Source organism: Daphnia carinata, chromosome 1 (genome assembly GCF_022539665.2).
Source record: "Daphnia carinata strain CSIRO-1 chromosome 1, CSIRO_AGI_Dcar_HiC_V3, whole genome shotgun sequence".
Lineage (NCBI taxonomy): Eukaryota > Metazoa > Arthropoda > Branchiopoda > Diplostraca > Daphniidae > Daphnia > Daphnia carinata.
The window spans coordinates 6,409,913-6,436,527 of NC_081331.1; the positions used below are offsets into that span (position 1 = coordinate 6,409,913).

Here is a 26,615-nt window from a genome sequence, read left to right on the forward strand (position 1 = left end):
TCAGCTGTTAAAGAAGGTGGTACTAAACAATGACTAATGCGTCCAACTTTACAGTAGAAGGTACTACCATACTACTTACTAATACTTGCAGTTGCAGTTTGCAGAGCTTTCAGCTCTGATAGTACTTCGTACGTTAGTAGTTTTGTATAAATTACAAATAGTCAAATGTAAAGTACAATACAACTTTGTATTCGTTTAGCTTCAGGTGATCGGATCAGTCAGGCCTTACGAAATGGAATGCCAAGCATTGGCAAATGAGCAACGTTAGATACAACATCATGATAACAACTTTTTTTCTGCGTTATTTAGTCAGGAAACTCATTGCGTACAAAAATTCGATTATCAAGCAATTACGTAATAGATGAAGCGGACAACAAGAGGCATAGCAATAGGAGATAATGAACCGATTACCTGACACAAGAATGGATTCACACTCCCTATAGTGTTTTAGTACTAACCGCTACTATCTGTACTTGTTTTACGGAGTATCGAACTATCGATACCGTATGTTTGTCATAGTAACGTATTCGTTGGTTTGAATATTGTCGCGTAAATATTGCATGAAAACCGATCGTATTGCGAAGGTCCAACTTTTAATGCGCACTGCCTATTTCATGTCACGTTTCCTACCAGCGGAGAAAACGTGTCGTGATCTCTTGCCACGTCCCAAATTGCACACGAGTTTGCTTTTATAATCTTATTAAAAGTTAGGAAGCCAAAAACTTATGCTATCTCGTCGATTGCCGAGCGTAACAGTCCTTTTGGAGCTTGCAGGAGTTATCCTACTTCCAAGATTGCATTTCGATTAGGGGATAGAAAAAAAGTTTGTTCTGTACACGTTTCATTGGCAACACGTTCAATAATTTTATATTCAAATCGATAGGCATCGAAAGTCAAATTGAAAGAGCGAGCTAGCATCATTAACCCACTTGGAAAAGTCGTTCCATTGCAGGGAAAGAAGCAGGAAGAGAATCATAAGAGAAACCAAATGTTTTTTAGTGACGAATCGCTGTACTTCCATCAAAATACGCGATCTTGGTAACTGCTATCAGCAGATGGATGAGGCTTTGGTTGAGGCAAAGCAGGGTGAGGTTGTGGCCTTCCAGCTCGGCGCGGCGGGGCCAGGAATTCAAACATACTCTGGCCGTGTTGGCCAAGCATTTTAGACAATTCGCAAGGCATAGGATCAGTCCAGAAAAAATCATGATTAAGGGCCGCATCGGCATCAACTCTCTTGGAAGGATCCAGCGTCAGTAACTTATCCAACAGGTCACATGCGTAAGGATCCTTGACGTAAGGTTTCAAGCGCTCTGAAAAATGGAAGTGAATCACTTAGCTGGATGTGTATGGAATAGTAAAAAAAAGATATTTCGATAAGCAACCTTTGACTTTCCGTTTTTGTCCTTTCGGTAGCTCCATTTTGTTGTAAAGTTCGAGTTTTTCAACGTCAGGCCAAAGTTCTGGGACAATGGAACCACACAGTTGGCAAATCAGCGTCAGCTGGTGTTGTTCGGTATTGCCCTATTTCAGAATTACCTTGGTTAACCGACATTCAAACATTCCAAATAATCGACCCAAAATACCTGCATGATTGGGCTACGAGTCCACATTTCAGCCATAATACAACCCGCACCCCACATATCCACAGGCGGTCCATAATTTCTTTCTCCTAACAGCAATTCGGGCGGTCGGTACCATAAGGTTACGACACGGTTGGTATATCTTTAAGAGAAACAGAAAAAAAGTGATTATCAAGAAATTTTCTCACATATTATATTTAATACCTGTTGGGCTGGTTATTCTTATTCAAACTGAATGCTCTTGCAAGACCAAAATCAGCTAACTTTAGGACACCAGTTCTGGTGATCAAGACATTGGCAGCTTTCATGTCTCTGTGTAGGATCTTAAAAAGAACCACATTGAAACAAGCTTCAAACAGGGACTTGGGTGTCGGAAACTCACTTTGTTACTGTGGATAAAATACAACCCATTCAAAAGCTGCTGCATGACCTTTTTAATTTCTCCTAAACTAAATTTGACATTTGCATTGGACAGTAAACCAGCCAGATCGTGCTCACAGAAGTCAAAGACCAAGTAAAAGGTTGACTTGAACTTGTTGAGCTGGGTGACTTTTGTCCGGCAGATTTCTATCAAATTGACCACATTTTCATGTTTGAGCAGCTGCAAAATTCGTATTTCTCTCAGAGCAGTGATAGGGAACTGGGAACAAAGAGAGAAGACATTATAACGAAATGCTCATCAATCATCTGAAATCAACAATGGCACTAACCCCTTCTTTCTCATTTTCCATTAGAACTTTTTTTAACGCCACAATTTTCTTCGTCTTTTTGTGGCGGGCTTTGAAGACTTCACCAAAGGTACCTTGTCCAATCTTGGCCATTTTTTCGTACTTGTTGACCTCGTCACAAAAGGGAAATTCGAGTTCTTCCAAGAATTTTTCACGATCTTTGGGATTCATTGAGGTAATGGATGTGGCCATGTTTACAAAGGTTTGCTGGGTGATTTCTCACCTGGCACCAACCAGAAGAGAAACGAACAAACCAGTACGTATCAAAGTAGAAAACGAAGCAAAAACGGGAAACAAATGTGGACGAAAAATAACAAAAAAAAAAAAACACAACTAAAGGCTTAAGATGTCCCTGAATCGAAGGTTGGACTAACGGATAGGGCTAAACAGTAAATTTTGCTGGCAATCAACATGGTGTCTCGATTCGAGTTTTAATACTGGCATAAACGCATAATACAAGTTCTTGATTCACTAACGACATCGTTTCGGCTTTCCCCCACTAAAACAAAAAGACCGTCTACGTGAATGAATAACAATTTCTCTTAGCCATTTTTTCATATATTACGTAGCATTCGCTTAACTTAATGGACTGGTGCTTGATGAATGTGGTACATCTAGGCTATTCATTACCAAGACCTTATATAACTTACAGCGTCTATATCTCATAACAGCGAAGTGTAATAAAGGACTTATTCCCTGAGAAGAAAGTTAATAACAAAGATGTACAATGCATATTGTCCTCGTCGAGAAAACCGATCAATATCCACACACCCAAGCACTGTACCGGCCTTTGTTCGTGCCTTCTGTGCTGTACGCCTTGCGGACGGCAATTTCGTTAATCGATGAAACTAATTATTGGCAGTCTCTCAATCATAGTACGAAATGATACGCTCGAGAATCAGCGGAAGCCTTTGTTATCTTCCTAATGGAACCACTACATCATACGCACCGGAGGTATAACCGAACGCACATTTCTTTACATCCTGTATTCTTGGAAACGAGATGATTTAAATTATGCTCGGAGTCTCACCTGAGAGGCGTCACCTTCAACATTGAACTGCAAACTGAGAGGAAGTTTAAAACAGCCGCCCTTGCCATCCTTTCTAGTAGTTTATTTAAAGTACAGGGGGTGTTGCGATCAGCCACATTTTGGGACGAACATTTTAAAGTAGTTGGCCTATATAATTGAGGCTTTGAATTGGCAATTATCGTCGGCGCTGCCGTAACGTACATTGTTATTGCGCGTTTCGCTATTGGTGCACACCAAAAGTCAATATATTGCCGGCGGTTGTAGTCATTTGCTTAAAGTTCCCTCGAAATATGCCGTTGTTGTTGATCGTTGAGTATTAGTGAAAACAAAGAAAACTTCCCTTTTTTTTTGCGAGCTTTTGGCATACAGAAAAACAACTAAAAACTATAAAACCAAACAAGTGAAAGTGCAGTGCGGCATCTAAATATCTCCCATGCGTCATCGTGTTGGCGCAGTGGAACACGGAAAACTAACTTGATAGAATTGGACTGGTGTTCTCCCCCGAGGAAGTGGCAACAAACAGAATCAAAATAAAGGACTGATTTAATGTAAATACCGGTAAATCTCTTCATATTTCAGTATTCTCATCCGTAAAAAATAGCGAAAAAATGGGGCCAGGGACGGTACGGCCTTCGTAGAACACACAACTTTGTGACATGTTAAAAAAGAGGAGTTCAAATATTAACAGTGAGATTTGGTCCACAAAAACTTGGAAATTGCCTTTTAAAAAAATGTAAGCTGTAATTTTTCGACAGAAGTTCGAATTAAAACAAATAGACTGGCTCATTAGCCAGCAACTGTACCATTCCTGAGATCATATATCAATCTCGTTTTTTATTTCAAGCAAATTTTGACAATCGACCTGTTAAGTCTTCTCCTCGCAACCAGAGTAGAGAAGATTGTGTTTCACAGCAATGTGCGTATACGATGACTGTGACGCAAATGAGGCTCATAATATTGATCGCTTTTTATTATTTTCTAGCTCTATGAAAACGAAAAGAAAGAAGAATATACTAGGCTCAGCAAAATACTACTTTGTTGACAAGTCAAGCGCTCTAGCTTTCGTTTCCTGAGGAAACTGGACTGAAAGGGCGAGAGGAGGGTCTGATGACGTCGTGCGCTATCGATTGATGTCTCCGTGGTCTCCCGTTTCCTGCCTTGCGTATTATAACAGCTCGGGACCTTGCCTAGTTGCAGTGGGGTAAGAAAAAATATTGGGAAAGATAAACAGGAGTAGGAAACCCGCATAACAATTATCAAGCGGCAAAAACTGGTCCAAACAAACACCAGCATCGTTACGACCCCTGTAGGCAACAAGAAAAATCGTCAGTCAGTTGGTGACACGCGCCGTTCGTTTTCATTTGTGAAATAAAAATAGAAAAAACAAACAAAAAAAACCTCAGGTAATGTGTCCGTTCATTCACTTGAAGAGTGTAGAAAAAACAAGAGTGCAGCAAGTCGTATTGATCGTGATTTAGCCACGCAACAGAACAGCGGAGATGGGCACACACTAAAACGCCTACACGTACTCACGCGTTTAGCTTCTGCGCCGTCCATTGCTCGTCGTTTGATCGAGACACGACTCGCCGTCGTACAGTTTTGTTTCGGCCGCTCTTCTCAACGGTCTTTCACAGCTTTCTCTTGATTCGTGATTCCAATAATGGCTACCTGAATAGTCGGCATTGGACGGCCATTTTCTCGTGTAGTGCTTTCTCTACATTTAACTGCCTAATAAAAAAGGAATTACAGTGGTAATTGCTAGTTTAGTAGAGAGCCGGCCATCTCGTAAGGCCATGGTCAACCGCTCGTGGTGGTTCCTGGCCTTTCTGCTGGTGGAGACGCAGTATTGTCTAGTCCTCGCAGGCCAGCATCGCAATTATCAAGGTTAGTTTCGATTTTTACCCTCTTCTTTCTTTTATGTCGTTTGCGAACAGCAACGCCATTTGTTTTTTCATACATGAAAGTAATAACCTCAACTGGGCTGTGTACACCAGCTGGTACTCGTACGACATCTGGCACGACGTCATCATCGGGCTTGATGTCGGTGTGAAGGGCGTGATATGAGCAATTTACATACAGCTTTCAGGTCACTAATGACATCTCTGGGAAAATTCTATTGTCTTGCAGATGCCACGGCTGATATGGATAATGGGCCAGAGGATCTTCTTTTAGAAGAATTGGTGCGTAATTGGAAATGGGCAGCTGCACAGCAACATGCGGGGAATCGTCAACGACATCCCCAATTGGCAGGCATTCGATTAGCTGACGAAGACGACTACGCCGAACCAGAAGACAAGATCCAGTTCGAACCCAATAAGGACGACCATCGTCAGCAAAAGAATTTTGCATATCGACCCCACGACGATAGATTTCAGAACCATCGTCCACCCGAGCCAACCCGACAAATTAAGACCGTTGATCCTCTTATCCAGTCTGCAGGTAGGTTTTTTCCTGCGACAACAAAGGAAGCCATTTTGGGCACACAACGGTGGCCAAAATGTAAAGGAGTCCGCATGTAATCTATGAACCCGGTTTTCTACTTTACAGCACCAACCATTCCGTTTCGTATGAGCTTTAATGATATCCGCAACGCCGGGCAAAAGGAGACAGATGTTTTCGACGAAGCGCCAGTAGCTATTGCACAGCAGCATCCACACCTTCAACAGCAGCAAATCCCGTCACCTTCGGCAACAGGAAAATTTGTTAAAAGTACATCCGTTAATTCGGAGGAGGCTGATGAAAATCCTGAATCGCGCATTTCACGCGATCCCGTCGCACACGCCATCGTCAGTTCAACAAAAACTGAACGTATCCACGACTCGCTAGCAGACATATACCTCACAGGTATTGCAAACGTTTTCTGAATTACAAACACAGACTAGTAATTATCCCCAATTCATTTCCTTTTGCTTGTATGGCTTGATTGATTGCCAGCTCTGGTGGCAGGATGCACAGCGTCAGTTGTAGCAGCCCTCTTGGCATTGGGCGTTTGCTTCTATAGGTGAGTGTCTACTTTTTTTTCAATCAATTCCTTTCTTTGAAAAGGAGGGTGGGGGGCTCTGGCAGACATGCCAACATCACAAGAGGTTTCTGAAAAGCCGGGGACGTCACATTCAATAAGTCGTAGCCAAGGATTTGGTAGCGTTCAAGGATCGATTAAATCAGGCAGCAAAAGCAAACAGGATCCGCTTTAAGACACGAATTTTGCACTTTCCTTCCACAAACTAACTCAAGTGAACAAGTAAAGGATTTCCAGGGCAAATGGAAGAAATCTTTAAAAGCCAATCTTTTTTTGAGAGAGAGGGGGGATATGAGATGGCGTTATCGATCGATGATGAACAGGCTGCTACCTCAATATTTATTGTGAAAACATTTCCAAAATTCTGTTTCTTACCCTATTTGGGATCATCGAAAAACTAGAACGTGTTCGACAAACAGCTGGCACGACGATCAGCTGATCACATAAAGCAATTGATCTCTTACAAATACGACTCAAAATATTTGATAATCAGAACAAGTAAACGTAGCCAAATTTTACCTTAGATGGCAGAGAAGAGCCAAAGCGGCCCAAGAAGTTGAGTACCCAGCTTACGGAATCACTGGTCCTGGCCCATCGCCTAGCGGTAAATCGTCACTGAAGTCTTCACCTTCGTCCTCGACACCGGGAGGTGGCATTAGTGGCTGGACTTTGGGTAAAACCCCCAAAGCGGTAGCCAGTAGCGGTGACAAGAAATTGGCTCACTCGGCCCATATGTTTCACTTCCAGCACCAAAAACAACAAGTCATTGCACTAGAAAGGTTCTCAGCTTTTTCCTCACACTCACGTGTTACACAGGCAATGGAATCAGATTTCTACATCAGTGTCTTATTTTTGCTTACGTAGTCATTCAGGATGTGACAGACGAGGCTCCAATTCGGGAGGAGAAAGCGACGAGGACAACGAGGAAGGTGACTACACTGTTTACGAATGTCCTGGGTTGGCACCGGTAACGACACAATCTTTTCATTCTTCAGTAGCTCCCCAAGTCGCGAGCTAATAATATTTTTGTTTTGTGAAAAGACTGGCGAAATGGAAGTTAAGAACCCGCTCTTCCTTGACGATCCGACTCCTGCCACGCCAGCAGCCGTGAAACGTCAATCCAAATAGACAAGAGAGAACAAGTGAGAGAGAGAGAGAAAACTATTCACTTTACTAAAATCCGAATTCATCAATGGCCAGATATATGCCACAAACCCTTCTCTCCAACAGTAAAAATTCAAAATAAAAAAAAGAAAAGAAAATGATGTGAACTGTTGACAAAAGGTTGTATGATTTTTTAAACATGAGGTCATCAATGTACTACGTTTTACACGTTCGTTTTCCAAACAACTATTTTATCATATTTCCTTAAATGTCTATTAACGCCAACCTATAATTACCAAAAAAAAAAAGTTTTCAACTCTTTTCTATCACCATCTTTCACGTTTCACTCCCTCTTGTTCTCCTTGGTTCCATTCAGATTCAAAATATACATGATTTATATATTATATATATGATAAAGATAGAGTAACGATATTCCTCTCCGGCACCCTCCTTATTGTTATTATACATTGGGTTGACATTATTAATACACTATTTTGATGTTGCCACGCCACGAAAATTGAAACCATTTTTTTATCTTTTTTTTTTGTATTATTTAACTTTCAAAACAAAAACCGGGACGCAATAATTTTCTTACGTTTTTCTTGCACCCGGGATGCACTAGAATTTCTTTTGGGGAAAGAATTTTTTTTTTAAATTGAAATAAGTAATCGAAAAACGCAAGCCAAACGAAGACATAAACTAAATCATGTAAAAAGGAGCTGAATTAACTAGGAACTGGAAGTCGACGAAGCAATTTTCAGTAGTTCTTTCTGTTCCTGTCTGGCTTCCACTAGAAAAATGGACTCTTTTGTCTCCTTGGCGCTATGCACGTCGATCTTGTCGTAAATGATGCCGTTAAGGCCCAAGTTCTTCAAGTATCGGATGGTTGCTTGGTCATTATTATCCTCTCCCCAGCAGAAGAGGATGAGGCCTCGGCTTTGTACTAAAGCCACCTGAGTGGGATCGCGCAGAATATCTTCCGAATGCACACACAAACCCTTATGGGGAAGAGAAAAACGAAATTCGATCATTTATGATACTGGGCACTGCTTTTCCATTGATGTTCAAAAGAGGAAAAGAAAAAAGCCTTATTACCAATATGCCAATCGCTGAAACGAAGTGAACTCCTGTGGGGATATTGTGAGTGCGGGGGTCGTGGTAGTCGGCGAACTTTGCTGTGATTCCCTGAGTTAGAAACATGACTGGGTATTTGTTCTGCTTCATACGTAACCTTCAAAACAACAATGGAAAGGTCGTAAAGTCTCACTGGTTTCCACATTTGAAAAAAAGGAATACTTACATGGTGCAAATGTCAGGATGGAAGCATGAAAAGATAATCTTTCGTGTTCCGCCATACTGCAACACTGGCTTCAGGATAGTGTCCAGGTAGAGGTTGAGTTCAAATGGGTTGTTGAGTTCGAACGATCCATCCTAGAAAATAATTCAGCTAAACTTGAACGAACGCAAAATCGGATTTGATTTTTTTTTACCTTAAGTTGCATAGTCCATTTAATTTCAATGTTGAAGCCGCAATGCGGATCCAAGTGTTCCAAGGCACGTTGTAACGTGGGGAATGGCTGGTGATCATCAAAATCGTCATCATTGAGTTTAGGCACGCGAGTGTTCTCTTTGACATGGTAAATTTTGAGTTTTTGCAACTGGGCTAGGGTCAGCTCTTTGATAGGCAAATGAAGCATATCAACATGCCCTTCAGTGTTGCCATTAGTGCCTTCATCTTTCCCGAGTTTCTTCATCATTGCAGTGTAGACGTAAAAATCGTGGTAAATAACCGGTATCATATCCTTGGACAGTTGGACATCAAATTCAATCATGTCGGCTCCATGTTTGGCAGCATGGGCTAAGGACGCTATAGTATTCTCCCGAATGGACGAACAACTTTTTCGACAGCGCAGGACAAGCAATAGTTTTTAAACGTGGAACATTAGATGTCAAGAGTAAATGGCTCAATCACCTCTTCAGTGCTTCTTTAAAAGAACTGCCGGCACCACGGTGGCCCACTTCTAAACCGCGCCAAGTATGCTTCCAATGGCGAGCAAAAGATATGGACATGTCGCACTCGAATCCGTTCATAGGCCGCACGATCAAGTAATCCACTGAAATTTCAAAGGTATTTTGACAACGCCACAGTCACGCTGGCCAGCGCAGGTACCTTTTAGTTGGCCGATAGCCAAGTGCTTGGGACTGGTAATGGGCACAGTGGCACAGCCTTCACTTTGCGTCATGTTGTTCTGTAGGACGTAGCAAAATCCAACATGCTCGGGTGGATCCCCTCCGGATGTATTATGGGCGTAGAAGTCCACCAAAAATGTCTATGGATCATAAAACACAACTGAAAATCTACTGGACATTGATGATTGTTTTATCTACTTACCACCGATTCGGGTTTGGTAACCTGAGCTTGAAAAATTAGATAAGATCCGCGATCCATTAATTGGCCAAACTGCTGCTGAGGCTTGAACTCGCAATCAGCATTATTCATTGCCTAAAATAGAACAAAGTATAGCTTGAATACAACTAAAATGCACGAAAAGAAAAGGCAAAGACCCTTACCGCCACTTCAATTAAAGGCCAAGATTTAACCGCATTGCGTACGTCTTGCACATCCCAGCTTTCATCAATTCCACCATCCCGAACAGTATTGCTGCACGAGACATCAACCTCGACAGGTGTTACTTTCACGCGAAACTGACAGTTAAAAAAGAACTTAGAATTTGCTGGAATATATAAAAAGCTATGTAAAATTACAGCCTTTCCATGAAGAGATTTCTTCCACATGCGAATAGGATCGTTGTACAATTTCAGTTGGACCACGGTTTCTTTCGTAAGCCAGCCTCGATCGACCCGTGTTTCTCCGTTGTAAGTCCCAAAGAGGTCAATGTGAATTAGGTCATTTTGAGAGCCTAGGAAATGTAAAATATTTTTTTGTTATACGATTGTTAACTGATTAGATAATCAACACAAATATACTGTTAATCTTTATTAGTCTTGGTGAGATGTTGGTCTCCCATCTCCTCACAATTAAATCTCTTTTGTTTCCTTCATCATTTTCAGCTATGTGATCCAAGACGATGCAAGTGAAATAGCGGAAGTAAACTTCTTGATCCACCGGTAGCTGAACAGTCCCCTGCCAAATTTCATTCCTACATTAAGCATATAAACATTAATAACACAATTCTTCAAGAAGAAATGTACAAAGTTTGGGTGAAAGTTTTGAATCCACTTATCAGATAGCCACTCACCCATCTGATGAATTAACTATACTTTTGGTCAGGAGGATTCCATTTTGGTGGTTCCAGTTTCCCAACTGATGGCAGTTTCCAACAACCCCAACACATTCACCTGGTGTAGTCCTCAAAGTCACACGGAAATTCCACTCTCTTCCAAACATCTAATAATAAGCACAGCTATTAATTGAATTGCACTGAAAAATCTAACAAAGGATCACCATGCTTACTTTCATTTAAGAGCTATACTTCACTAAACGCGATCCTAACCTCAAGTTATATTCCAACAAAACTTTATGCGGACATTTCGTTTTTTATGCCCGAGGTAGACTTCGGATATTGAACTCACAACAGTCGTGACTATTCAGACCGCCTGACTTGAGCCAATTGGGAATTAGGTTATGCCTACCTCTGCTGGGCTTTTTTTCTACTAATCACAATTGTAAAGATCGAAAATACGAATGAAACCAACTCGATAGTCGTTAAATCGATAAATTCATTGTAGCAATTTTGAATACCTCTTTAAGACATGTTTTCAGTACAAAAAGCTCGAAGACATCTCTGTAAAAACTGGTTTAGACCAGTTCAGCTAGCAGAAACCGGTAAAGTCTCGTCCCACTAGGCTACTACCCAGTAAAATACTGCAAAGCAACGGAACATCAGTCTACCTAAAGTGCGGGTATCGGGATAGCTTTTCCTAAACTGCGGGTCACGAACCGCAGGCGACGAACTTTTACTTGCAATCTAGGTATTTATCCTACTACGGACAGTATTGCAAACTTTGCGTACGTGATCGTCTAAAATAGATATCCAACGAAAACGGCTGTAATTCTATATGGATGTTATGAACACCCCCGAAACAATACACACATTATGCTTCTGACGAAATAACCACAATGAACATGACTACCTCGTGAGTTTGAATTTCAATTGAGAAAGAGAACTTTGTTTTTATTAACAATGGATTCAATGCAAAAGTTTTTGCATTCCCGCCTTCCACTGAAACAAGCATTTTCAATGAAACCTTTATTGGCATAGATATCAAAAGAAGGAAAAGGCATTTCAGTTTTCAATCAGCGCTCGTAAAAGGCAAACTAGGGCGGACTGAGAAACATTGAAGATTGATTTCTGTTAGGGGCAGAAGTCAGAGTTCAAATAAAACCCTGTAGCACGCATTCGCCAAGAGAAAGGCTTATATTTATGAACATGCGGTTATCAAAGAAAGCAGATGATAACATGCACAGTGATATCTTTGCATCGCAGTTAAAAATATACAAATATAAGCGTCAGCATGGATGATATGTAATGGTTATTGACATGGTTGAAATTACAATAAAACAACACGTTGCAGACTGCGATAAGCACAAATCACACTCCAAAAACTAGACGTACAGCTCACGAAATTAACTTCTTGCTTATACTCTCAAACATTTCATACAGGTAATTGACTTAAAGACATTTCAATAACCAAAATTTGAAAAAAAGAATAATTTACGTAGTTTCGGCCAGTACAATAGAATGGCGAACGAAAGTGAGAACAAATTATTGTTTCGAATGCACCACATTATTCCCCGTGGCTTAGCATCGTCTTTCAACAGTCCCGAAATTACGTTGCCGCCGTCTCCTGAAGAAATCGAGATCCAGATGACTTGGGGCAAAGTAGCAGGTGAATAGGTTGCTAAATTAAGGCTGAAAATTGTTTTTCATAATTTTACGCCTTTTAAATATCATAGCCAAAGCCTGGGGTCCCGTGAATGGCCGGCCAATGATTGCTATTCACGGCTGGCTAGACAACTGCGGGACGTTTGATACTTTGATCCCTCTTCTACCCAAGGATTTAAGGATAATCGCCGTAGACATGTAAGCTTTGATTGCACTTTCTAATCAGTGATGGCCCAATCGGTCAAACACTTCATTTTTTTTTTTTTCAATAGTCCGGGTCATGGTCTCAGCAGTCACTTTCCACCTGATATCGCCTATAATTATGTCGACACACTGTTGGCCGTCGAGAGAATGTTTGAACGTTTTCAATGGAAAAAATGTTCGTTTTTAGTCCACAGTTTAGGTGGAGCAACAGCTATGCTTTACGCCGGAGTGGTAATACATTCAAACGATAACTCAGAAAGTGTTTGGTAATCGAATAGTTTTTAAAAAAAGTTTCCAGAGAAAGTAGAGAAAGTCATCTGTTTGGACATAATCCGGGCGACACCAACGATTCCAACTACGGTGGATGTTCGATTACGCAAAACCGTTGGGAAATTACTCAAATACGAAGCAGCTATAGTCGCAGGACCCGAAGAGCCCGTCAGCTACGAAGCAGCTGTGGAACGATGGGTTAGTGGAACTTTCGGCTCGCTCGATGAAAAAGCGTGTCACATTTTGTGTCAGAGAGGCATAAAAAAGTTAGACGGAGGCTACGTTTTTAGTCGCGATCGACGTCTACTTGCAGCTCCTCTGGCTTTCATTCCGAAAGAAGATCAACTTATTTTAGCTCGCAAAACCACAGCCCATGTCCTCGTCATCAAATTCATTGACGGCCCGTATTTTGAAGATCCAGAAGATTATCAGGAACATATGCAAGCACTTCAAACTTCATCCAAATGTGTCCGTTACGTTGAAATTGAGGGGAAACATCACACTCACCTGACTCACCCCGAAACGGTTGCCCCCATTATTAATGATTTCTTGAATTATCGTTCCGAATCAGTTTGAATTTTTCTCTGTCATAACCTTTTACAATTCCCATAATTACAACAGTTTTAACAATGTTAATATTACATTTGATCCTAAATTTTCTGATTCAATTATTCATCCTTCACCCAGTGACTGTGCACTTTAAGAATGTAAACATGACGTAACACTACGCCCTCTTATCGATTACGAATGCAAGTGTGAAAACAAAAATTTGTCCCAAGTGTCAATGGCTTTCTACATAGGGAGTTAACAATCGTCTGCCACTGTCTTGACCAAAATAAGCAATCGTCACTTTGGTTCAATCCTTAAGTAGGTACAGAAATCGAACTGGCCAATAACGAAAATAAAGCTGTAGAGGACTACTTACGTTTTTGTTGAATTTCCAATCAGAAGACTAGCTTTCGACCAGTGTTGCACGAACTTTTTGGTTGGACAGAACCATCGTTTTTGTGGTAGTGCCAAGTGTTTACAGATGTTTTGTTTTTGTTTTGTTTTTCCAACGGGTCCGCCCAGTTTCCAGATTACGCCAATAGGAGGAGTTACATACTACCACGTCGTCTACACGCAAAATGATTCACGTTCGAATGTTTACATAAGACCATAACTTTGGAATTTTTGATTTTCAAAATGCAATTCGCAATCGCGATGAAATCATGTTTTCAACATGTATGCAAATTTTGATGTCGTAACCTACAGCCGCCAAGTTGTCATAGCAAAAACACGATTGATATGCTGTCGATGTAGAGATTCTCAGAATGTTTTCTACACCGGAAACATTAAAATTGTATGGACTAATAAGGAAATGTCTTCTCCGGATTCCGATGATTGACGCATTAATCATCTTCATCCTGGATGAATTATACTTGGATTGGCGGTGATTACTGTGCATCTATATTTCACATAGCTCTCGATCGAGTGTTAAAAATACCCGTAAACGTAAAATGAGATAAAGCTGCAGGTATTCAATGAACTCGTTTCAAGTCAATTACTGGGCGGCAATACAAATCGTTTCCTCGTATCGCTGCACACTCCTTTCCGAGGATTCATTCCCTAGAAACCAATCTCAAATCTCTCGCTAGTTAGAATTTCAAGAAATATGAATCTATGAATTCATTTCATTTCTTTTTAACAGGGTGGTAAATCAGCAGAACTTCAAAAAGAATCAGAAATTAAAATTAAAGCATAAAGAACAACATGCTTGATTAATAGTATATTTGATATATCCAGAAACATGACCGACTCAATAGGCATTCAAGTGTAAATATTGGACATGGCAAACGTAGGCCTGTTCTTGTATAGAGATTTTTCACTAAAGTATAGGAAGTAGGAACTATTTTTTTTTTGTTGTTTTTTGGAGGCGGAGGAATAAAAAAATGTGTGATGGTAAGTTCTTCCTCCGTGGGAGATTGCACTGAAGAGAGAGATAGAAGAAGGGGGGAATGTTTATATATTTCCCTGCACTGACAATGAGAGAGATTCATATAAATATATATACGCGTATTAGCAGCCATCGTTGGACAAATATATAGAACTCTGAATCAGAATAGACTAGATTTCATTTTGTTTTCCCATTCGGGAGCAGCACAGAAGGAAGGGCGGGAGAGGGCAAAATAAAGCAGCCAAATGATATGACGAAAGACGACCAACACAAACGGGTTGCGAACGTATCAATTGCACTGTTCCATCTTCAACTGTCCAAATCCATTTTTCCTTTTGTGCGTTTACCACGCGCACAAAGCAACAAGCTCGAGAAAAAAAAATACTGGCAAAAAAAAGAGACACGTAGTACAAGGGGGCGTTGCCAAAAATACAAAAAAAAATTGAAGAAAAAATTATTTCAGCTAACGAAATACAAATAAATAAGACATATAATAATAAGATTTAATAGACGGGGAGCGCTGTCCGTGCACATTATCTCGATAGTAGCGTTAGCGGCCAATTTTGTCGATCATTTCCGAGTAGTCCGGATCCTGATCCTCCATTAGCAAGACTTTGAGGCAAGCCTTGAAAAAAGGTGTACTAAAACATTCCGACCTGGAATTACACATTTATATTACAAACAATAATTTAAATTATCATTTAGCACAAACTCGTATACCGCACACCAATCGAAAATAAAAAAGACAAAAACCACCCAAGTTTTTGTTAATGAAAGTGGGTCAATTGTTGGTCAGAAAATGCACATCACCAGCCAGTTTAAAACACCTGATCGTTAGTTTCAGCGTTTTTTGCGAGTTACCAACGAGTTAGTTATAAGCCACAATTTGAAAGGCACCCCAGTCATTTGTAGGGCCTTGAATACGCACGTATTGAAAATGGAAAAGCAGAATAAGCTTTAAACAGAAGAGAAGTTGCTGCAAGGTTACTTTTGTTTGCCAGTTAAAATGGTAGTTTCGAAAGCTGATAAGCCATTTCTTTTGTTTGGAAACTGCTGAAACAACCAATTTTATACCTGGACACTTTTATGCCCTCTTTTTTAAATGGGGATCTGGTGAATGATGGAAATATCTTTCATAACTCTTTGAATGTCTTTTTCGTCGTTGATGAGAAGGGCATCTAAGCAGCCCTTGAAATAGTTGGTGGTGAAGCAATTCTTCCTAATAAGAGAATTAGAACACGTTTCGTTATACAACCTCTTGTTTTTCACATCAACGACGTTGTAACCTTGCCCCTCGTTACAAATCAAATGATTCGTTACCTTGACACAGTAAATGGCACACGAGATCAGAATCAGGACAATTTACCTGCAAAGTGTATGAAGTTCAGGTTCGCGATAGAGGCTGTAGCAGTCTTGACAAATGCGATCAAGGCGGGCGAAAATGCTTTTGTCGTAGAGCCCCTTGCAGTTGATATCAAAGAAAGACCGTTTGGACAAGGAATGGGGATTGCTGGATAAAGCGGACATGGCTGATGACGGGTAACTGGGCAGCACTGCCAACAAAAGCACTAGAAGAGTTGTGATGCCCAAGAGAGATCGCGTCGAGTAAGAACTAGGTGTTTGGCGTCCATTCTGTTGCACTGCGGCCATCATTTTCTCCGTATTTTCTAAAGGTTTAGTTGAACTGTAAAAAAAAATAAAAAAATTAAAAAAAAAATGTTTGTTTAAAAGCGGTGTTCTTCACATTTGCCGCGAAGCCGGTTTCTTTGTGACGGTGTATCTTGGAAAGCAAACTCCTCCTCTCACACTCATTTTAGATGTTTAAAAAAAATCTTCCCCTTGAATGTATTACGCATCGACGTGTGGGCCGTGACATGGGCGTTTCCCAGTGGCTGACAGTGAATGTGTGACGTCACAGTATTTCCCTTTGGTACGCATTCCTCAGGCATCGTTTCTCCTTGACCATATGTACGTTGATCGGACTTAGCGACATCATCATACACGTGAATCGAATTCGGCTGATGTAAAGGGCATAGAAAATAAGCCCGATAAACTTTTGTCTTTAAACACTAAATAAGTTTAGGAAATCACATTGTTTACAAAAAAACAAAATCGAAGCGGTAAGAACGAGCATTTTCTAGAAAGGGTAGGGTGCAAATAAAATACTTGAAAAGGAAGGGGTTGAAATTTAGAAGTTTGTGCATTTACCCTCACCTGGGGCAACTTTATGCTTCTCAACGGGTTGTCATAACCACAATGTATGGATGGCATTTATACATATTTCTAAAAAAAAACTCAGCTAAAGAGATACTTGCTATTTTTCTAAATTGAATTTCAGGTAACTGGAGCAAAATTACCTGTGATTAATAACGCAAATCCTTGGGATCACACGTGGGCTTGATTTATAAATGAGGGAACTGGCACTTTTATTTGATAGATCAAAGGTGAAGGAAAAGTTATTTTAAAAACCGTACAAGTGCAGAGTAAACACAAGAATAACGCTGCCACTTTTATACCAGCGCTCGGCACCTGAAGAAACACCTTTGGCAGTTCTTATGGCCACAACCTGCGCAACTTGTAAAGAATCTCCTCCTCTTCCTTTTTTATACCCACCCTCTTCTTCCCCTCCTTACTTTCTCTCGTCTTCTTTTACTAGCTTGTTATCTTCACGAGAACATTACCTGGATGCTAAAGACTATTGTTTTCATTTTGAGGTCGATCTGACAACGAAACTAGACTCATCACATCAATGAGAATTGCCGTGATTGGAATATTTTCGGAATCACTTCCCCAAAGTTGGGTGGACATCCCAATATAATGCCATTTTAATTCTTAGTGAAACAATAATTGTAATACATATTAAACGTATCGATACCGCAAGAGGTATTGAGGTTGAGTAGGTGCGATAAAACAAATCGCAGACGAGTAAAAATAATTAGACTCAATAAATTCAATGTGGCAAAGTGGAATAAAGGGCGATGTCTCTTATCTAATCTGACGGTACCCACATAGCTAAAAATGTATTTAATCTAGTCTTCTTATTTGTACCGTATCTTCGGCCCATATCATAATTTCTGAATATTTAAAACCATAAAGCCACTCATCCCGCTTTCGATTTCCTGCTGCGAATGTGTCATATCTTGCACTCAAATAGGTGACAAAATAACTGTTCTTGCTCACAAAGCCTTCTCGTCGCTAATACGAAATCACCCGCCTCAGATTTGCTATTGGGTCGGCCTCAATTTCTAGATACACGTACCATATCTATGGTGTAACTCTTTCGATTTGACTTGAATGCACAAAAGGAGGACATGCCACAAAAAGCAGCTTCGTCATTGTTGTTTATTACTCGATTCCCTCATTACGATTATCGTTAAATCATTAGAACATGGAACAAAATAAAGAACTTTAATGAGAGTTATTGTTTAGTGATTTTTCTGGATTTGACCAGGTCAAAGTGGCTGCGACAAAAAGGGTGGAAACTACGCATTGTTCCCAAAGACCTTGTCTCCTATGCGTCATTAACAAGAAACTGAAATAGCTTGAAGCGTAACGTGACGACCGTGGGCATCCCAATACGTGAATGGAAATCGTGTTGACATTGTCGAGGAAATGATCGTGCAAGTTTTTCAAAGTTCCTCTAAGACCGGAATTCCCGGGGAGTACACCTTCTAAAGTCACGAGCTGGAAGGTTGCGCAATAAAAGGAGAATACCTTCTACGTATTCTATGGCAAGGGGCATCACGTAAGATTGAGCAACTTTTTAATAAGAAAGTTAGTTAACTGTTAAATCTTGTGTATGTTATCTGTTCGTTGGCCAAGTTGGGGCCATCCCTTACGCTTTCCTAATGCTGCACACGGCTGAGAAAACATTTATAGGGGGGCATTAATCAATTCATCGTCAGATATTTTATAAGCGTGCAGTCTAGATTTGTAATGCCGAGTTAAGGGATTTGATTTTAAATAAGTGTTCGTGTCGTACAATTTAAACGAGGTCCCAAAAATTCGAACGTTTTTGCTGCTTTTTATACCCTCAAACGTGATCCAAATTTTAATGATTTAGAAATACCAAAAAATTTTTAAACGATACGTTAATTTATCAAAACCAATTTCAAGTGACGTTTACTTTTAGGCGATTGTGTGCACTCTCGAAAAAATAGAATGGAATAGAAAAGATTTTACCAGATGAGAAAAAGGAGGTGAGCAGAGATCGCACGAAGTTACCGTACTGGATGATAGACGCACACTCTGGTCCTTTGCGGATGCTGGATGGACTTATATACTTGTGCAAAGAGCTAGCTGATGTTAAAGTAGGCAAGCCGTCAACGTTGCTATGGTACAAGGAGGAGCCACACGACTCAATTGATGATAGCTTCTTCATGAAGGACGTAGCCCATCGATTCAAAAGGATGAGTTCTCTCGATTCGTTTTTACACTTCAAACGTAGGTAGATATATAAGCACCTACAACGACAAGGACAGAACAGCAAAGCATAGAGAATTGCAAAAATAAGCGAATAATGACTGTTTCGTTTGGCAGAATACCCTATTCTTAACACCATGATTAAGCGTTTCAGTCGTTACGTATGCAAAAATCGGTGTTTGATGTCTACTTTCGAATTCGTGAACTTAATGAAAAAAATTCGAATATAAACGATTCTAGTTTAATTGAATTATATCTGTTAATTCTTTAAGAATTTTGTATTACATGTACGAAATGTGTTCAACGGATGAATTATTAATTGTTAATGCCATTGCTAGTGGAACTTTTTCAACCGGCGAATACCTTCTAATTCCTCCGGAAGTTGTTGACAACGACAACAACAAAAAAAGGGCATGAAAGGACTCAATTGTTTTCGGTTCATTTTGACACGATAAAGTAAGCCGACTGCTTCTCGTTTGACCCACATCATTATTATTGTGCGTGGTCCAACACATACAATACTTCGCATCCCGTAGGTAACAATTAATCAACTTCTCGACGTGTGACCGAGTCCTGGAACAAGGGCGTATGGACGTAGATGATTTTTTATTAGTCAGCTACATTTCTGTCAATGACGCAAGATAATTTATCCAATAGAGTGAGTTCTGCTGTATTCTAGAACGGATGCAAAAGTTGTAATCCCCTTAATTGATTTATACTACTGCTCTTTGAACAGCAAATTAAATATTTTTCCAGAACATCTCTTTTGTTTGGCTAGCATTTTATCTTAATGGCTATCAGCGGTGTTGTTTTAGGCAATAGACTACTTCCCAATGCATCGCCCACGGACTAAATTAGCAGTGTGAGCCAACTTGACTAAAAGTACCTACGTCAAATAAACGTTGTAACCAACTTTGGCGTCAATCGAGTTCTTGACTCGCGAACAAGTTTCTGTGAAAATAAGTGTACATCAGCCACGATTGGCTTGATTGTTGTTGCGCAGCGTGGCGACATCCAAAACCCGCCAATGTTTCCTATTTATAGTTATTCTTGTGATCTAGCAGTTCGTTACACACAAAAAATCAAGCAAACTTGCTACCTTTGATCAAATGATTTCAATTCGGCTTTATCATAGCCTTGAGTTGTCCGCAAACGTGTCATTATAAAAAGTTCCAGAATCCTCAATTTCAAAAAACATCAATGAAGGATTGATTATAACTCGCGGTTTGTCGAGAAAATATTCGGAAAAACGCATGTAGATGGCAGAGAGTCTACATCGCTGCAGACGACCAAATTCAGCACACACGTGTACTGTAAGAGTGGCAGGGAAAAAAAAATAATCATATAGAGGTCTCAACGTCAGGTAATAATTTTCAGGAAAATCAATAGGAACCTTGAAGAAGGTGAGGTCATGATAGCAATGCTTATATGTCGATTTCACTAAATACTAAAAGAAGGATAAGATTGGTACCAACTATTTGTTTTCACAGTGACGAGATTCTAATGCTGCTATACCTGTATCTATCCTGTTGAGCCTTCAGTGGTATAAATAGTGTTGCTCTGTTTGTTTGCAGGAAAAATGGCAGAACAGAAAAAAAATATGAGTGAAGAAGAGAAGCATCAGCTAGCCTTGAAGCTGGATCAAGATCTAGAAGAATTTATAAACTCCAGAAAAAAAACTCCATACACTGAAGGTTGGAAAGAGGAAACATGGGAACAGGTAAAATCTTGAATAGGTTCATTTTCCAATAGTGCTGATTATATATTGTCTATTAGGAAATGGAACAACATCCATTTTTCATGAAATCTCTTCCCGAAGAGGGTGAACCATTGCCACCTCTCCTTGAGGCTTTTCAACAGCTAAAATATGACCCTGAAGAGAATACTACAGAAGGTAACCATTAGAACTTAAAAGCTTCATATTCATTCATTCATTCATCATTGTACAATCTAAATCACAGATTTAGCCCTGAATTATAAGAATGATGGTAATTTCAACTTCAAACTGAAAAAATACCGCTTTGCCATTGCCAATTACACTGAAGGACTTAAACAAAAATGTGGAAATGTAGAACTTGATGCAAACTTGTATCTGAATAGAGCAGCATGCCAATTTCACCTGGGTAACTACAGGTTCTCAAATTACCTGCATGATTCTGAAAGAATGCATTGTTCCATAACAAAGTTTTGTTTTCAAGGTCTTCACTGAATGACAGCTTGCAAGCTGCAAAACTAAAACCTGATTATACTAAGGCCATCGTACGTGCAGCCCAATGCTGCTTGCAATTAAAAAGGTTCACCGAAGGCCTTAAATGGTGCGACTATGGAATAAGATTAAAAAACAGCGATCCTGCGCTCGTTAAATTGCGAACCGAGCTCGTACAGGGTCAAGTATGCAATGAAAATCACCGAGAAAGATTGGTGACTAACTGAATTTGTTTTTTGGGCAGAAATTGGAGGAAAGAAACAAAAGAAAGGCAGAAATAGCGGAGAAAAAAGAACAAGCGTCAATCAACGAGTTGGTGAACGCTTTGCGCATTCGCAGCATCAAAACTGGTATCAAGGGGAAAAAAGATGGTGATAAAACGACATTGGACTTGTCAAGCATTGAACCATGTCATCCGGCAGCGTATGGATCTAGAAAATTGATTGTACTACATAAACCAAAATCAACCCTTTTTTATCCTTAGAATTGGGAAACGCGTTCACGTGGTCGGCGATGCTTTAGTTTGGCCCGTCCTATTTCTGTATCCAGAATACGGTGAAACTGATTTTGTACAAGAATTCCACGAAGACTCTTGGTGATTGTTTCTTTCTTCGTGTTCCCATTTTGAGTGAAACACTCATTTACGTATGTCTTGCAGCTTCGTGGACCATTTGGAGCTGATGTTTGAAGAATCGCCACTTTGGGACTTGGAAAAGAAGTATAATCCAACCTCAATTCGTATGTATTACGAGCACAGGGAAAGCGGAAAACTATACGCGGTTGATGCAAACTGTTCGTTAAAGGCTGTCTTGTCCGAAAAAACGTAAATTTTTTGCTTGCATAAGCTTTCTTTGTGTTATTTAATGTTATGTTTTTTAAAGGTACGTTGTTCAAGGGGGAACACCTGGATTCATTTGTTTGGTTGAAGGAAGTCCATTCCAGAAAGAGTTCTTGAAAAGATACACAAGCTGATATGTCGAATGGATGTATAATGACGCGAAAGATATACAAATTACATCAAATTGTTTTAAAACTTACGGAAGAATACGACTCGTCTGCTCCGAGTACTCAGTTCCTTCAAGCCCTCGACACAATAGGGAGAATTCTCGTACAATGTCTTGCAGTCGCCTTTTGTTTGACTTTTCCCTACAATAAAACATGCCATTAATAAGTACAAGACAATCAGGAAACAAGGCAAACTACGTACTTCAGGATAGAACGGCAAAAATTCTCCTTTTGAGGCTGACTGACAAGAGGCGATGGAAAACGTTCGCGACCAAGAGATGTGCTCATCCACCGACAGAGACTGTCAAAATATTTCTTGTTAAGTGCCAAAATGACGTCGGCCGTATGTTCCACCAGGGCCCGAGGTGATTCTCCACCTAGAAAAAAAAATATTAAAAAGTACAGCCGAAAACTCCACAAATGAACTTTCTTAACCACAAAAAGGGCCCTATTCAATCAACGTTAAACGGACGGTACATGATTATGCGAATGAAAACACTATACCTATGCAGCTAAGAAGCTGGGCGACAAGAAGTGGACCCTGATTCTGCACAACAGACACAAGTTCAGGATTCTCCCTACTTTGAGTGATGAAGTGAACCAAGTATTGAGTAGACGCTTTAAGGACTGGTGATTCAGGTCTCGTTAAACCGACAATTCCACAATAAAACAGCGAAGATAAAGGGTAAGCGGAGCCGCTCAATAATTTTGGACTTTTTCTGATTATTTGAGTGAGAAGACCGAGAAAACTGGCCAAGACTTCATTGTTTTCGGCGAGCCGGCTAACATCAACGGATGGCACTCCGTCCAGTGTCAGCGTACTGTAGTCGATCCCGCAAACTTGCAATGTAGTTCCAATAATTTCCGAGAGGAAAGCTCTAATAAGCTGCTGAGCGTCGCCAGTAGTCTGGCTGAAAATTAAAATGATGAGCTTAGCTACATCCAATGTAGCTGCTTGGGGTGACAGCCGGTGGCATTGGACGATTACGGCTGCCAATTCTGGCAAGAAAGATAAAGATTCTTCCATCAAAGTTGAAACAGTATGTTTGACGACCAAGCAGATGGACTAAAAACAACGAGATTAGAAATTTAGCAATATTGGGATTTAAATGTCATTTGTACCTCGGAAATCTGCTCATCGGCCCCCCAGTGGTCCACAACACCTTTCAAGAATGGCAGCAATTGCTGGGCAATCAAAAGAACAGGTTGTTGCTGAATTGCCAAAGCCTGTCGAGTCACGGATTCATCAGCTTCAGAATCGTCTCCCCCAGAGATTCTTAGGTCGAGCGTGGTGCATAACGTAGCAATCCTAGAGAAACGCAAATAGAAATTTCGGCATAACAATTAAGGTTGAAAGGTGCTCATTCTCAATGACTTAACCTTACATTTTAAGCCTGGTAATAAGTACAACTTTTGTCAGGGCGTCCGGTTCTCGGGTGTTGCACAACGTGCGCAATTCTTCTACACACGGGCCAACCACACGATTGAGGCTAGCTACTATCACATCCAAGGGTAGAATTGATAAAACTTTTCCTAATATGTACATCAACCGTATCTAGAAAAAGATCGAGTCAGTCAGCACCAAAATGCTACACGTGTAAATAACGTTACCTTTTCACTAGCTTTGAGATCATCGAGGCGCAAGGCTTGTTCAGCACCTTGCAACAATGCTTCAGCATATGGCCGAATCCCAATTTGACAATCTCGAGTTATATCCTAGGAATGGTGACCGTTAGTATTAAGGCTCCATAGAGAAATAAAAAACAAACATATCTAAATGTGTACATTACCTTAAGGGCCAATGTTGCTGCTGGTGCGGCGTCCGAACTGTTAAGACCGAAAAGGAGAATAGGTAGCACATGACCCAGGTAGGTGGGATGGGCGCTCAACCATTCAGCGTAAGCGCCAAGTGTCTCGAGCGCCGTATTAACGACGTAACGATGACCCGAGCCGTATGGAATATTGCCAAATAAACTCAGAATCTGAGGAACAAGCAAGTCTGCTTCTGCTTCGATATTCTCAGCGACCGCCTGATAGTTGCCGACATGGTAAGGGCCTGTTCGCTGGCAATACATGGTAAACAGTTAAGTGGGACTTACTTTTAAAGCGTGTAGACATGCCTCCAACGGAGGCCATTCACTGGGGTTCTGATTGCATTGTGACACCGTTGAAGCAAGGTGGGACGCCAAACGGTTCATCATGGCCGATCGCAGGAACTTATAACAATATGCCAATGTATCGGAGATATCCTAATATTACATTTGGGCATAGAACAGAATTATTAGGCATTTTGGAAGCGAATGTACTGCATACCTGACGATAGCATCGAAAGGTCTCTTTGTCGTCGGGACTCCAATCCGATTGATCTACCGTAATCATCGATTTTGTCAACAAGATATCGACCAAGGCCAAATAGGCTGGGCCGAACAACGATTCGTAGATTTTCTGTTTCTCAGCATTTGAAGTGCAGATGTCGTCTTGAAGAATGTACCTTATGGGGCAAGATAACGTTTGCTTTAAGATACTAGACAATAAAACATGAAGAAAAATGTGAACTACCAGAAACTAAATGCCAAGTGACTACAATTTTCGTCTAGTGGGTAGCGACCGGGAGTTCCGGTGCTCTCCAACATGATTTGTGTCAGCTGCAGAACATTCTCCTTCTTTAGTCCGTCTTCCAGAACGGCGTCTAATAAAAGACGAGAGTGGCTCTCGCCAAATGCCGCAAGCGTAGCATAGATGTGCGCGGCACCCTCCAGATCTCCTTCACGTCTGAGAAATTCACAAACGGTTTTCTGCAATGCGGAAATGAATGTCTAGTGTCAAACGGAGTACCTAAGCAGCTGGATTTGGTCTTTCAGAGAGAGCAACTGGTTCAACATGTCCATAAGCAAACTTGGATAACGGTGAGCTTCCGGGTGGTTCAAAAGATGAGTCAAGGCGTCCAAAGATGCTTCAGCCAAATTCGCATTACGAGCCACCGCTAACAAAGGTTCCACCAAATGAAGACTTTCTTCTAAGCCGATTCCAACTCCATGTTGAATCCACGATGAGAAACATTTGATGCCAGCCAACGCGGCTGCTTCGTCCTCCGGTGAAATTTGTGCCTCACGCGAGATTCCACGGCATATCACTTCGCGCAAAATTGGTAGTACTAGATTTAGATAATAAATGATTATAAACTTTAGTAGTCTTGGATGGGGAACTTTCTAAAAACATGTTTAATACCGTCTTTAACTGCCTTAAGTAGTTCTCTTCTAATGGAGATTTTTCGATCATGCGTTAATTTCATATTTTGAAACTGGGAAAGATATGGGTTTAAAAAGAGTTTTATACTAAGAGTTAAGGGTATATAAATTCAAACCTCTTCTGGAAGAACGGTCAATATTTCTAGCAACAGTGTTACATGATGTGATTGCAATGTTCTTTCTCCACTGGCCTGCTGCAACACTGATATGAAATCATTCAGGGGACTAGCCCACTGATCAGGAATGGAGTGCAATATCATGGATGATAGCTTTTTTCCAACAGATAAATGAAATTTTATGGCATTTGCATGATGACAAGCGATTACTCTTTTCACTTACCGCCAGGCATAACCTGGTTAAAACGATTTTGGGCCCACTTGCATAAAACATAACAGCGTCAATCAGTTTTTCTCTGAAAAGTGCATAATTGTCAGCTGGAATCTCGTGCCAAAATCTAGATATCTTAATCTGAAGTGAGCTTGCTCCAAAGTACTGCACCTCCACAGGCTTTAAGATTCAACATAAACTGTATAACAATGTAAATTGTATCAACTATTTTTGAGCATGCTTACCTTTGATTGATCGAGAAGTTGCCATGCAAATATCCATGCTTGAGCCGATGTTTGAGCAGCAGTCAACCACACGTTAAGCTGGGATTGTGTGGCTAAATTTTGATAAAAATGACTAACGGCTTTTTCTAAATTCTCGACAGTTAGCTCCATTATCAGAAATTTCTTCAGAATATGTAAATTTATCTCCTCGTTTTATTGTTTATAAAAAGTGTCACAAAGCTATTTTACCACCACATCGCAGCAGACGAATTTCAAAATCAAAACTGTCGTCTGCCACCAGATCGCGTTATTATCACGTCGATATTCTGGCTTCCTGCAAAATGTTATGAATGAAAATGGACTTTGCCCAACACCACCGGCCGAGAAAATTGGTGTTGTGAAGGT

General features: G+C 40.5%; 7 protein-coding genes across 9 annotated transcripts; 3 read left to right on the plus strand and 4 right to left on the minus strand.

Moving 5' to 3' along the window:
* Window positions 1–839: 839 nt before the first annotated feature.
* Window positions 840–2,698, minus strand: LOC130691212 (cyclin-dependent kinase 9-like). Its single transcript, XM_057514118.2, has 6 exons — window positions 2,291–2,698; window positions 1,963–2,220; window positions 1,785–1,903; window positions 1,584–1,722; window positions 1,383–1,521; window positions 840–1,310 (listed from the first exon to the last, which is right to left on the minus strand). Exons 1-6 carry the CDS (start codon window positions 2,498–2,500, stop codon window positions 1,021–1,023), a joined length of 1,155 nt encoding a protein of 384 aa, XP_057370101.1. The 5' UTR covers window positions 2,501–2,698; the 3' UTR covers window positions 840–1,020.
* Window positions 2,699–4,652: 1,954 nt separating this feature from the next.
* On the plus strand, window positions 4,653–7,619 carry LOC130690905 (uncharacterized). Its single transcript, XM_057513767.2, has 7 exons — window positions 4,653–5,222; window positions 5,466–5,777; window positions 5,886–6,182; window positions 6,273–6,339; window positions 6,882–7,136; window positions 7,222–7,324; window positions 7,399–7,619. Exons 1-7 carry the CDS (start codon window positions 5,132–5,134, stop codon window positions 7,483–7,485), a joined length of 1,212 nt encoding a protein of 403 aa, XP_057369750.1. The 5' UTR covers window positions 4,653–5,131; the 3' UTR covers window positions 7,486–7,619.
* A 331-nt stretch (window positions 7,620–7,950) lies between these two features.
* Window positions 7,951–13,786, minus strand: LOC130690925 (glycerophosphocholine phosphodiesterase GPCPD1-like). Of its 2 annotated transcripts, none has more exons than XM_059496356.1 (12): window positions 13,768–13,786; window positions 10,722–10,870; window positions 10,450–10,622; window positions 10,228–10,382; window positions 10,033–10,167; window positions 9,854–9,964; window positions 9,632–9,791; window positions 9,434–9,575; window positions 8,952–9,357; window positions 8,762–8,892; window positions 8,557–8,692; window positions 7,951–8,459 (listed from the first exon to the last, which is right to left on the minus strand). In XM_059496356.1, exons 2-12 carry the CDS (start codon window positions 10,868–10,870, stop codon window positions 8,190–8,192), a joined length of 1,968 nt encoding a protein of 655 aa, XP_059352339.1. In that variant the 5' UTR covers window positions 13,768–13,786; the 3' UTR covers window positions 7,951–8,189. The 2 variants fall into 2 exon arrangements, with proteins under 2 accessions (XP_059352339.1, XP_057369780.1); XM_057513797.2 differs by lacking the exon at window positions 13,768–13,786 and adding an exon at window positions 10,937–11,242 and having other exon boundaries at window positions 7,952–8,459.
* On the plus strand, window positions 12,211–13,478 carry LOC130690913 (serine hydrolase-like protein). Its single transcript, XM_057513780.2, has 4 exons — window positions 12,211–12,372; window positions 12,440–12,566; window positions 12,641–12,803; window positions 12,864–13,478. Exons 1-4 carry the CDS (start codon window positions 12,225–12,227, stop codon window positions 13,416–13,418), a joined length of 993 nt encoding a protein of 330 aa, XP_057369763.1. The 5' UTR covers window positions 12,211–12,224; the 3' UTR covers window positions 13,419–13,478.
* An 811-nt stretch (window positions 13,787–14,597) lies between the features above and the next one.
* LOC130690920 (crustacean hyperglycemic hormone-like) lies at window positions 14,598–19,053 on the minus strand. 2 transcript variants are annotated; one of them, XM_059496373.1, is made up of 4 exons: window positions 18,961–19,053; window positions 16,145–16,462; window positions 15,853–15,997; window positions 15,299–15,434 (listed from the first exon to the last, which is right to left on the minus strand). In XM_059496373.1, exons 2-3 carry the CDS (start codon window positions 16,429–16,431, stop codon window positions 15,877–15,879), a joined length of 408 nt encoding a protein of 135 aa, XP_059352356.1. In that variant the 5' UTR covers window positions 16,432–16,462; window positions 18,961–19,053; the 3' UTR covers window positions 15,299–15,434; window positions 15,853–15,876. The 2 variants fall into 2 exon arrangements, with proteins under 2 accessions (XP_057369775.1, XP_059352356.1); XM_057513792.2 differs by lacking the exons at window positions 15,853–15,997; window positions 18,961–19,053 and adding an exon at window positions 17,136–17,313 and having other exon boundaries at window positions 14,598–15,434.
* Window positions 19,054–20,082: 1,029 nt separating this feature from the next.
* LOC130690906 (tetratricopeptide repeat protein 4-like) lies at window positions 20,083–22,439 on the plus strand. The gene is made up of 9 exons (XM_057513768.2): window positions 20,083–20,603; window positions 20,775–20,920; window positions 20,977–21,094; window positions 21,162–21,333; window positions 21,399–21,591; window positions 21,651–21,829; window positions 21,891–22,001; window positions 22,065–22,229; window positions 22,288–22,439. The coding sequence occupies exons 2-9, from the start codon at window positions 20,780–20,782 to the stop codon at window positions 22,376–22,378; spliced, it is 1,170 nt and encodes a 389-aa protein (XP_057369751.1). The 5' UTR covers window positions 20,083–20,603; window positions 20,775–20,779; the 3' UTR covers window positions 22,379–22,439.
* Window positions 22,376–26,496, minus strand: LOC130690902 (importin-13-like). Its single transcript, XM_057513762.2, has 15 exons — window positions 26,232–26,496; window positions 25,999–26,166; window positions 25,776–25,928; window positions 25,640–25,712; window positions 25,247–25,565; window positions 24,971–25,183; window positions 24,725–24,902; window positions 24,511–24,660; window positions 24,202–24,441; window positions 24,023–24,127; window positions 23,797–23,966; window positions 23,534–23,720; window positions 22,916–23,477; window positions 22,614–22,788; window positions 22,376–22,552 (listed from the first exon to the last, which is right to left on the minus strand). The coding sequence occupies exons 1-15, from the start codon at window positions 26,379–26,381 to the stop codon at window positions 22,441–22,443; spliced, it is 2,955 nt and encodes a 984-aa protein (XP_057369745.1). The 5' UTR covers window positions 26,382–26,496; the 3' UTR covers window positions 22,376–22,440.
* Window positions 26,497–26,615: the final 119 nt, after the last annotated feature.